The 9837-nt window shown below is 53.3% G+C and overlaps 1 protein-coding gene across 1 annotated transcript in view; it reads left to right on the top strand.

The window, feature by feature from the left end:
• Window positions 1-125: 125 nt before the first annotated feature.
• Window positions 126-9837, top strand: part of SEC16B (SEC16 homolog B (S. cerevisiae)) — a gene marked incomplete at both ends in the record, with an annotated part of 15581 nt that continues 5869 nt past the window's right edge. The window contains 11 exons of the mRNA XM_009576508.1: window positions 126-283; window positions 893-954; window positions 2224-2359; window positions 2941-3171; window positions 3769-3866; window positions 4543-4624; window positions 4742-4859; window positions 5484-5595; window positions 5839-5944; window positions 6466-6606; window positions 9563-9676. Coding sequence (XP_009574803.1) covers window positions 126-283; window positions 893-954; window positions 2224-2359; window positions 2941-3171; window positions 3769-3866; window positions 4543-4624; window positions 4742-4859; window positions 5484-5595; window positions 5839-5944; window positions 6466-6606; window positions 9563-9676 — 1358 coding nt within the window. The remainder of the gene's footprint in view (window positions 284-892; window positions 955-2223; window positions 2360-2940; window positions 3172-3768; window positions 3867-4542; window positions 4625-4741; window positions 4860-5483; window positions 5596-5838; window positions 5945-6465; window positions 6607-9562; window positions 9677-9837) is intronic.

Raw genomic sequence — 9837 nt, 5'->3', positions numbered from 1 at the left:
GGGGGGTTGTCAGTGGAGGGTTACTTAGGTTGGGGGGCCAGGTTGGGACCTGGTTATGTCCTCCATAGTGGAGGTGATGTGGGGTCAGGGTGAGGGGACTCACAGTGGCCTGTGTGTCGTTGCAGGGCGGCCCTTGGTGTCCACCCCGGCCCCGGTGGTACCCCTCAAGTTCTCGCTGCCGCACGTGGCGGTGTGCTTCGGAGCCGGAGGCCAGCTGGTGCTGGTGTGTCCCCACTGCCCTGCTGAGGGACAGCTAGCCCATGTCGAGCTACACAGCCTGGAGGTATGCCATAGCCCGGCACCCCAGACTGCCCTCGGTCCCCTTGCTGTCTCTTGCCCTGAGATGCAAACACCGTTTGTCACTCAAACAGCCTCCTTAGCAGCCTTCGTGTCCCCTGCTGCCATCTTATCTCCAGCCCCCATGGACTCTTGAGTCTGCATCGTGCCAGCCTGTGCCTGGGCATTGCTTTCAGCCTTTGGGCCCCACATTCTTCTCCTTCAGCTCCATAACCCTTGTCATCTGTGACCTGTTCAGTGATCCCTTCTGATAGGGACAGATGTGGTCCATACCTCTCTGAAGGATAATTCTGCTGCTCACCTTTCAGAGGTGCTCCAATACACAGACCCCTGAGTCTACCACAGTGTTTCAGTCTCCTATTTTGCCTCCCAAAGGAGGCAGAAGCCATCTTAACAGGCATTTCTTTCCTGGACCTTAGTACTGAGGTCCATGTGATGGTCTGGGGTCTATGCTCTGGGGTTATCTTAAGACAGCACAGAGAATGGCTTCACCAGCACTGTTAAACCCTTGGCCAAGGCACTGACTTTCAGCCAGCCCAGCTGGGACTGGCCTGATTGCTGGAGTCTAGCTGCTGAATTTGCTCTTGTTTTTTAGGTAATCCTTCATGACACGAAAGAGCTGAAGGAGCTACAGGCCTTCCCGGGGCCCCTGGCCAGGTATGCCGCATCGGCAGGTCCAAGAGCTGTGTCCTCCTGGCTGTGCTGGCGTGGCTGGCCTGGAAGCACATCTCCTTTGGGAGGACACATGAGATCAAGGCAAACTTTAGGGTCTCCATGGTTTTGAGATATCTGCAAAGGCCAAGTCTAAGTTCAGACTGGGAGCCCAGCCCCTTTACTGTGGTGTAGGTTGGTTTGGATTGTGGGAGATGGTTTTTTTGAATATTCACAGAGTGTGGGTTTAGTGTGGTTTGTATGTCTGACCTTATTTTGTACTCATGTCCCAGAAAACTGATTTTTTTGGGAGATCTCTTTGGTTATCTAAAGCCCTGGGTCAACCTGCGGTTTAGCTTTTCCTGAAGTTTTTGTCCCCTGAGACTGTGAGGATGGCAGGGTCAGACCCAGTATGCACCTTCATCTAGTGTGAGCCTGGGGATGAATCTTGGTGTATTGCATCAGGTTGTCTCTGTATCGTACTCGTAACACCAGCGTGTCTTCTGCTCACTCATAACCAAAGCGGGGAGAGAAAAGGAGTGTGTAGAAGGAGGAAAACAAGTCACTGAGGAGAACCATTTGCTGGGCAAAAGAGTTGCGTATACCCAGAAGTTGGGTAGAAGACCTGGAGGTTATCACTTGTGCCAAAGCGGGTGTTGGGAATCTCCGTATGATATGTTGGCGTGATTGAGTCAGAATGCACATCTCCATCCCCAGTCCCTCTCCCCTGGCTGGTCTTGTGTCTCCGCTACCCTTTCTTTCCAACTGTATGATTATTTTATTGTAAGACAACAGTTCTGCCTGGCTTGCATGTAGCTTAAAAGTTTCTGTTTCTGACCCAAAGGGTTTATGTGGTCACAAATGTGTCTTTCTCCCTGCACTATGCCAGTTAAATAAAGATACTGCCTGTATGCGTGCCTGCTCCTGCAACCTCCGACATCCATGGCTGTAACAGCAGCACAGCAAAGCAAAACTGAGGTTCTTTGCAGGTGGATGGATGAAAATATCAAGAGGGCAGAGAGAGGGTTTGAGACGCGCTCTGCAGCCCTGAAACACAGAAATCTGCAAAGAGTCATAATAATGATAAAATTTAAGCAGTGGTGGCATGTAAGAAATGTGGCATGTGGTCATTGGCACTGAGGATCTTCTCTCCTCCAATTCTCACTGTGAATCTTTGGCATTCCCATCAGTGAACCTGGGGATGCTTTGAGTCTGAATGATGTCCTAGATTGCTTTGCCTTGGATTTCTTTTGATGCCTTTCTTTGCTGCTCTAGGGAAGATCTGCACAAAGTGGATGTGATGACATTTTGCCAGCAGAAGATAGCCACGAGCTGTGATCTCTCAACACAGAAAGGCAGAGATTCATCTCTTCTCTGGAAACTCCTGGTCCTCCTCTGCCGGCAGAATGGGGTAGGTGTCCTGTGGAAGGGGCTGACCCTTTTGATCTTAGAAGTGAGACAAGTTATATGTCCCTTAAGTGCCGCTTGATCCAGTTGCTATTTTCGGGGGGGTGGGGGGTGGGGTGGGGTGTGTACCTTAAAAGCATCCCATTCCCATAGTACTATCAGTCAGTTTGATGCTGCCTGGATATTTGGAGCAAACCCTTCTCTGTGATTGCTTTTCATCCTTGTAAACTACCAACAACCCAATGCTATAGCCGCTGTGAAAGGGACTGGTGCCACCTTCATCAAGGAGCCAGGACTTATGCTTAAAAGGGGATTATTCCCTTAACCCAATGAAATCCACCCGATCTAATCTGTGGCTTCTTGTTGGAAGCAGATGAATAAGATCTTCAGAGTGAGTGCTGTGATGGGTCTTGCTAGTTGTGCTGAATCTTTTGCCCTCCAAAACTGCGTGGTGGTGGTCAAGGCTGGTGGTGTTGGGGAGATGTGCTAGGATGAGGATACAAGTGTAAGGGTGTCGGACTGGAAATGCTGTCAGCCTTTGCTCATGGGGCAGCCTCCATGGGCCTCCCTTCTCCCCTTTCACAGTCCATGGTGGGCTCAGACACGGCTGAGCTGCTGATGCAAGACTGCAGGCACCGGGAAAAGTACAAGAGGCAAAACCCTGCGGTAAACCTGATCGGCCTGACAGATGATGAATGGATGTCTCGTCAGCCGGGGACACTGGACCTCATCACAGGGGAGGTCCCTCCTGTTGTGGAGACCCAAGCACAGATAGTGGAGAAGTTCACCAAGCTCCTCTACTATGGCAGGAAGAAAGTAAGTGGTGAGCGGGATCCAGGACACAGGGCTGACTTTTTTTTTCTTGGCCCCTTTGGCCTCTTCAGGCAGGTTTTGAAGGGAAGAGTGGTCAAGAGGTGCCTTGCGGTTGTGGGATCAACCCTTCAAGTTGCGTTTGTACAACAGGGCTTATGGCAGTGATTTCCCACCATTGGGAATTGGGATGGGGCCCCAAGTGAAGACAAGATGCAGAGGCTTTTACCAGCACTGTGGGGTTAGTTGCAGCTGTGTGATCTCAAGGGATACCAAAGGCACACGGAGAGAGGAGGGTTGGATGCAGAGAAGCTTGGGTGCCCAGGCCGGGATCCCACAGCAGTGGCAGAGAGCTAACAGGCAGCATAGACCTCGAAATCCAGGAAAGATAATATTGCTGTGAAGGTCCCAGTTCTTGTCATTGTGCAAGGTAGAAAGATAAAGGGGCCTTTGTGAACATGGAAGAGTGTTTTGAAGGGTATTAGTTAAAGACAGAGCAGTTATTGGGGCTCTCTGAGCTGGGTGAGCAGAGGGTCCCCTGGCAGTGGAGTTGGGCAGGGAAGCAGAGTTAGTGCAAACCCTTTTTCTCCACCGTGGCTGCAGGATGCTCTGGTCTGGGCCATGAGAAACCAGCTGTGGGGCCATGCCCTCTTCCTCTCCAGCAAGATGGACCCTCGGACCTACAGCTGGGTGCTCACCGGGTAAGTTGGAGAAGCTAAAGTGAGGTACGATGCTCTGTGACTAGCTTTGCCAAGCCTGTTATCCCTTCTGGTGCCATCCAGCCCCAGAGCACTGGAAAAAGAGCATTGATTTCAGCTGGACCCTTTGAGAGGGGGCAAAGGGGAGAGGGGGCATCCATCTGGATGGGCCTGAGTCCTTTGGGCTTCCTGATGGGCAAGAGAAACCAAGTGGGGGCTGGAAAGCAGAAGGAAAGCCGTTCCCTGGAGATGTGGGGTGGATTTATTCTGAGTCTTTGGCTTTGCCCTTGCTGCCCTAGCGAAAGCAGCCGTCGGGGTAAGGGGGGGCCTGGGCCATCTTCACCGTCATCCAGTCTGAGCTGTTCATCCCACTCATAGGAACATTTTCTGGTGGAATTAACGTACTTAGTTTGGATTGGGTTGATCCCTTCAGGGAGAGTTAAGCAGAAATTTTGTCTTGTGCAACCTGAATCCTTTTTGAGGAGGTTTTATCCAGCATTGTCCTGGAGACTTGCCTGCTCTGGAGGTAATGCAGATCATCAGCCTGATGATCTTTTCTGCTTTCTCTGGGAAGCTCCTCAGGACACTGCTTTCCTGGGGCATTTGGGATGTGCCCTTGGAGGTGAATGAGGGTTTGGGGTCCTGGCACGGCAGCCCTATTTCAGCTGTCTCCTCACAGGTTCACCAGCACGCTGGCCACCAATGATCCCCTGCAGACCCTCTTCCAGCTCATGTCGGGAAGGATCCCTCAGGCAGCGCTGGTCCGTGAGCAAGAGGCTGACCCCGGCATGTGTACCCCTGTGCTGTCACCTGCCTGTGACACCCACCTTGTGGTGACCATCTCTGCTCACTTTCGCTCTCCTCTTGTCTCCCTCCAGTGCTGCGGGGATGCCACGTGGGGAGACTGGAGGCCCCACCTGGCTGTGATGTTGTCCAACAAGGTTGGAGACATGGAGCTGAACCACCGAGCTATTGTCACCATGGGAGACACTTTAGGTGAGCCAAGGCTGTTGTGAGCGGTTATGTTCCTGCTGTCTTGTAATAGTGGGTGGACATCTGCAATGTCACCGTGCATGTCCATGCCAGCATGGATGTACGTTGGTGCCGAGATGGGGTGTGCATGCCTGTACCCCCGGAGCTGCAGTGCCTGTGCGGTGGCAGGGATGAGGTGTTGATGGGTCCTGCTGCCCTTCGTGCTGGCAGATGAGTCAGGCTCAGGCACATCCATTAGCTGCTCTTTTGGAGACACCTGGAGTGGCTGGACCCAGGGAGGGCGTATGTAACTGCAGGGACTGAGACTTGCTCCCGGTGGTGGGGACTTTCGGGGATTTCATGCCAATAATGGCACCCTACAGAGTTGAAGCTAGAGTTGGACCCTGCTCAGGTTCCCCTGGTCCTACCATTGAACGGAAATCCCTTCCTAGGTACGGAAAGCAGCAATCGGGGAAAACAGACAAAAAAACAGGGAGAAGGGAGGGATCAGGGTCTGCGTGGACAGGGAAGAAAGTGGGGTGGTTGGATTTGGGTTTTCATGTGAGCTTGGGAGCCTCCAAAGCAATGCTGACCACGTAGTGACCTCTCTCTCAGGATTAAGCGTTTGTCTTTTTTCCTCCCATCCAGCTGGCAGGGGAGCAGTTGAAGCAGCTCATTTCTGCTACCTGATGGCAGATATTCCTTTCGGTTACTTTGGGGCGAAGGCAGACCGCATGGCTCTGCTGGGCAGCAACCACCGGTGAGCAAGCCCAGGAGGTGGTGCTCTTGCCAGTGATGTGTCTCACCTTCTCCTCATCCCTGGGATCTCACTTTTATGCAAAAGCAATCCCTGTTTTATGGGTTTTTACTGCTCTTAATGTGAGCTTTGCTCTGGGCCTCTCCAGCTGCAAGCTGGCACAGTGGTGGAGCTGGGAATCTGTGTATGGGGCTCTCTGGGGAGAGCTCTGCTCCTGCTTGCTGAACCTATCCCTCTCCTTTGCAGTCAGGCGTTCGCCCAGTTTGCCAGGACGGAGGTCATCCAGCGGATGGAAATCTTCGAGTACTGTCAGCAGCTACAACAGCCCAAATCCTTCCTGCTCCCCTTCCAGGTAGCGGAGATGCACAAACGCATCTGGTGCAGCAGCTCAAACATGCATCCGTCCCCCTGACGCCAGGGATTCGGGCTGTTCTCCAGGGCTTGTCCCCTCGCTGGGCTTGGGGAGTGATGGGGAGGCTGCCCCAGCTGAGGGGCAGGTTTTGGGGCACGGTGTGTTTGATCGGTGCTTGCTCAGGTCTGGCTCCCCTCCTGCTCCCTGGGTATTGGATATGCTTTTCGTATGGCAAATAAGCACCTGGCTGCTGCTGCCTCGGGCGCTGCACAAATCAGACGAATAAATGAAGATGGTGGGCTGGCCTCACAACAGCACCATGGTTTGGGGAGCGTGGCCACGCTGTCCCATGGGGATGGGTGGGGTGTCCCCAGGTTGCAGGTGACCTCTGGGTGATGAGACCCATGACCCAGGGTGCCCTGAGTCACGCTGGGATGATGTCCCAGCACCAGGGCAGAGGGGACTCGCGGGCACGAGCATCTCCTCACCCACCTACGTCTGCTCTGCTTCCCTCTCCCAAGGTGTATAAGCTCCTCTACGCCTCTCGCCTGGCCGACTATGGGCTCCCAGCCCAGGCCCTGCAATACTGCGAGCAGATTGCCACTGCGCTCCTGGGTCAGGATCCGGCCAGCCACCCCGTCCTGGCCCAGCAAGTGATGAAGGTGAGTCCTGTACCCCTCTTCATGGTGGTACGCATTCAGAACCCAGTGCGTTGGGGAGCATCCTCAGTGTTTCTGGCTTTGAGGGTGCTTGGCAGCTCTGAGCAGCCCTCCCCAGGGTTTGCTGCCTGGCTTGCTGCCTGGCATGTGCTGAGCATGGCAAAGCCAACACCTCCGCAGGGTCTCTAATACCCATGGATTTAGGGTAAAAAACAAAGGAATTGTGTTGACTGCCAAGTAGGAGCAGAGTTATTTGGAAGCAAAGGATGTTTTCTATTCTGGAGGGGCTTTTTGAACTTGTAAATGGAACAGACTTAAGAAGCTGAAGTGTGTCTGACATTTCCCCTCCAGCACATCATCCCATGGTTGCATTTCCCTGTCGGGGGCTCTTTTGGGGTGACAGTGAACAGGAGCGAGTCCCGGCTGGTAACCCTGAGTCCAGCCCCTCGCTTCATGAGCAGGGTGCTGGGGCAGGGAGGGGAGAAGCAAAGTGTCCCAGGTCCCTGAGCAGGTTGGGCTCTCGGGAGAGTGGATCTGCTCGCTCCATGTGCGTCACTGGGGCAGTGCTGAGGCTGCTCGAAGCCTTCCTCCATCGGGAAGGGGGCAAAAGCTGCGGTGCTGCGAGATGAGTGGCAGCAGGGATGCTTGTCTGAAGCAGGTGCTGTAGAAATTGCCCAAAACCCAGCTGGCGCAGCCCCTCCGCCCCATCGTCGAAACCTATTTAGTGTCTAACAGTCTCTCAGATCTACCGTTCTGCTGGGGATAATGCTTCTCCCGGGAGAAAACACTTTCATGTGAAAAACTAGTGCATTCATAGACACTCTTGTCTTTGATGTTTTAGACTGTGTTACAAATTATGATACACACTAGTGTTTGATTAAGACTTCCCCTCTTTTGAAGCTGGGGACGATATACAACCAGGTGCTGATTCATTAATATTGGATCAAAGTGCACATTAGCTTTTGGATTAAGCATTCCCCCCGTTTAGGGGTAATCATGCTTATAATTTCCTCTTTCCTGCGATTGATTTAGGATGAACGCATGTGTGTTTGCAAAGAGTTGGGATGGTGGGGTCTGGTAATGCAAGCTCCTGGCTGGATTACTCTGCTCGTTGTGGCTGGTCCCTGTCCCGAGCCAGGCTCTGGCTGCATGGGTCGTGTCTCACTGTAACCTCCTGGAGGTGGGAAGTGTATTTTGTGCTAATTTAGATTGTTTTGAACAATTTTGGGAATAGGAAGCAACAGCCTATGTGGGCTGGGGCGGCGGGGGTAGCAGAGATCTGTGTGGCTGCGAAGGGTGGCTGAGCTGCAAAGTCACCTCTGCACGGCTTTTGGTGGCCCTTGATGAGGCAGCCTCTTAGCAAAGCATGGAAGATAAATGAGCGCGAGGGAGCTTGATAAATTCCCAAGAAGTGGGTCGATACCAGCAAGAGAAAATTCAGTGAAGGCGTGGATGAAGATCGGTGCTTTAGGTGACTGTCATCTCCCCAGCATCCAGCTGTCTTAAAACAGGACCCTTGTCTGAGCGATTTGTTCAGACTGATTTAGCTCTGCAGGGAGCCCTCCGTCACACCCTGGGCCGGTGGGTTGGTCACCTCAGAAGAGCCTCCTGCTCTGTTGACAGTTGCTGGAGCCCCATGTCACTGAGAAGGCTGCAGCCAGGGCGGCACGGACCCCTCTCTTGCAGGAGAAATTAAACACGCAGCAGCAATACTGCAGAGAGGGACCTGGGGGAGATAGTGGAGCATGGAAAAAATACCAAGCAGCAACATAACAGGATGCTGTTGCAAAAAAAAAAAAAAGAAGAAAAAAAATCCAATGTTATAATGTTATTCTGGGCTATGAAAGCAAAAATGTATGTGTTAGACAAGGAGGTGATAATCCCCCATGCTCGGGTCTTGGCTGGGGCACTGTGCCCCGTTCGGCATGCTGCACTTGGAGCCAGGGCCAAATTGGAGCAAGTGCAGGAGAGAAGAGCAGGGGTGATAAGAGATTGAGGGGAAAACGACCTCTGAAGAAGGCCTTGGGGTTATTTTTTTTTGCTAGGCAAGATATGCTGGGGGGTTGTGGGGGATGTGATAACAGCCCTCCGGCATGCGGGAGGCTGCTTTTCAGGGGATGGTGCCTGACTGTCCCCACAGCTTCTGCCGGCGCAGGAATAGAGAGGCTTAATTTGCGGCAGGGAAGATTTCGCTTAGATATTAAGAAAAAACTCTTTAGCTCTAAGGACATTAAGCATCAGGACAGGCCTGTGAGGCTGTGAAATCTTCTCCTTGGAGATTTGTAAGTGCAAATCAGACAAACACGGGCTGATGTGGGCACACAGGATTTTCATGAGCATTGCCAGATGCGTCTAACCTCACAGGGTCCCTCCCAGCCCTGTATTTGTTTTCTGTGTGGTTATTAGTGATGATAACGCTTGTTGCAAAGCTGGGCGAGGAAATGGCAGGGTGAGCCCTTAGCTCAAACCCTCCCGGCTCCTATCCGTCCTGTGGGGTAGGTACGGGGCTGGTGCCCAGCCCTGGGAGCTGAGCTGTTCCCGGAGCTCCTGCTGGGCTGTCCTGCAAAGCCACTGGTGCCCCGGGCTGACTGTCAAGTGGGATTAAAGGTGCGCGTTTACCTCGGAGGAGAAAAGGATGGTAATAGTTACCTGCCTCTCTGATGTGAAGAGCATCTTTGACATCGGTACTTTGACGTCTCTGCGGAGATGGCTGAGATAGCCCTGCTGGGAGGCTCTCTGCGGGGCACGGGACGGGCCAGCATCTCTCCGCAGCAATGCAGGAGATGGAATAAATCTTGCACAAGAGGCTGGAGGTACTTTAACCCCCGTATTATGAAGTGCAGCTCTGGTGCTATTTTTCCCCGGGCCCGTGTGCTCGCGTCAACGTGCTGGGAGGGTTGGTCTCTCCCCCACGGAGCCGAGATGTGTGATGAGCCCCATTGCATTCCTGGCTCTGCAGCTCGCCGAGCGGCTGAAGCTGTCCGACCCGCTGCTCCTGGAGATGCCAGAACAGGACCAGATGCTGGAGCCCGACTGGCTGGTACAGCTCCGAGCCTGCTGCCGGGAGTGGGAGGTAAGGAGGTGCGGGGATGCTGGGGGGCAGCTGGTAGGCAGCTGGTAGGCGTTGTAGTTTGCAGAAGCATCTTCCTCCTTTGTCCTGAATCCAAGGGGACAGGTACAGAGGTTCGAAGGTTGTTGTTACCCAGGCGCCTTTCCTCTTGGCTTGTGAGCTTG

This window comes from Fulmarus glacialis, unplaced genomic scaffold (genome assembly GCF_000690835.1).
Source record: "Fulmarus glacialis isolate BGI_N327 unplaced genomic scaffold, ASM69083v1 scaffold4734, whole genome shotgun sequence".
NCBI lineage: Eukaryota > Metazoa > Chordata > Aves > Procellariiformes > Procellariidae > Fulmarus > Fulmarus glacialis.
The sequence above is the reverse complement of the archived record's forward strand: the minus strand, read 5'-3'. Positions and strand labels throughout refer to the sequence as shown.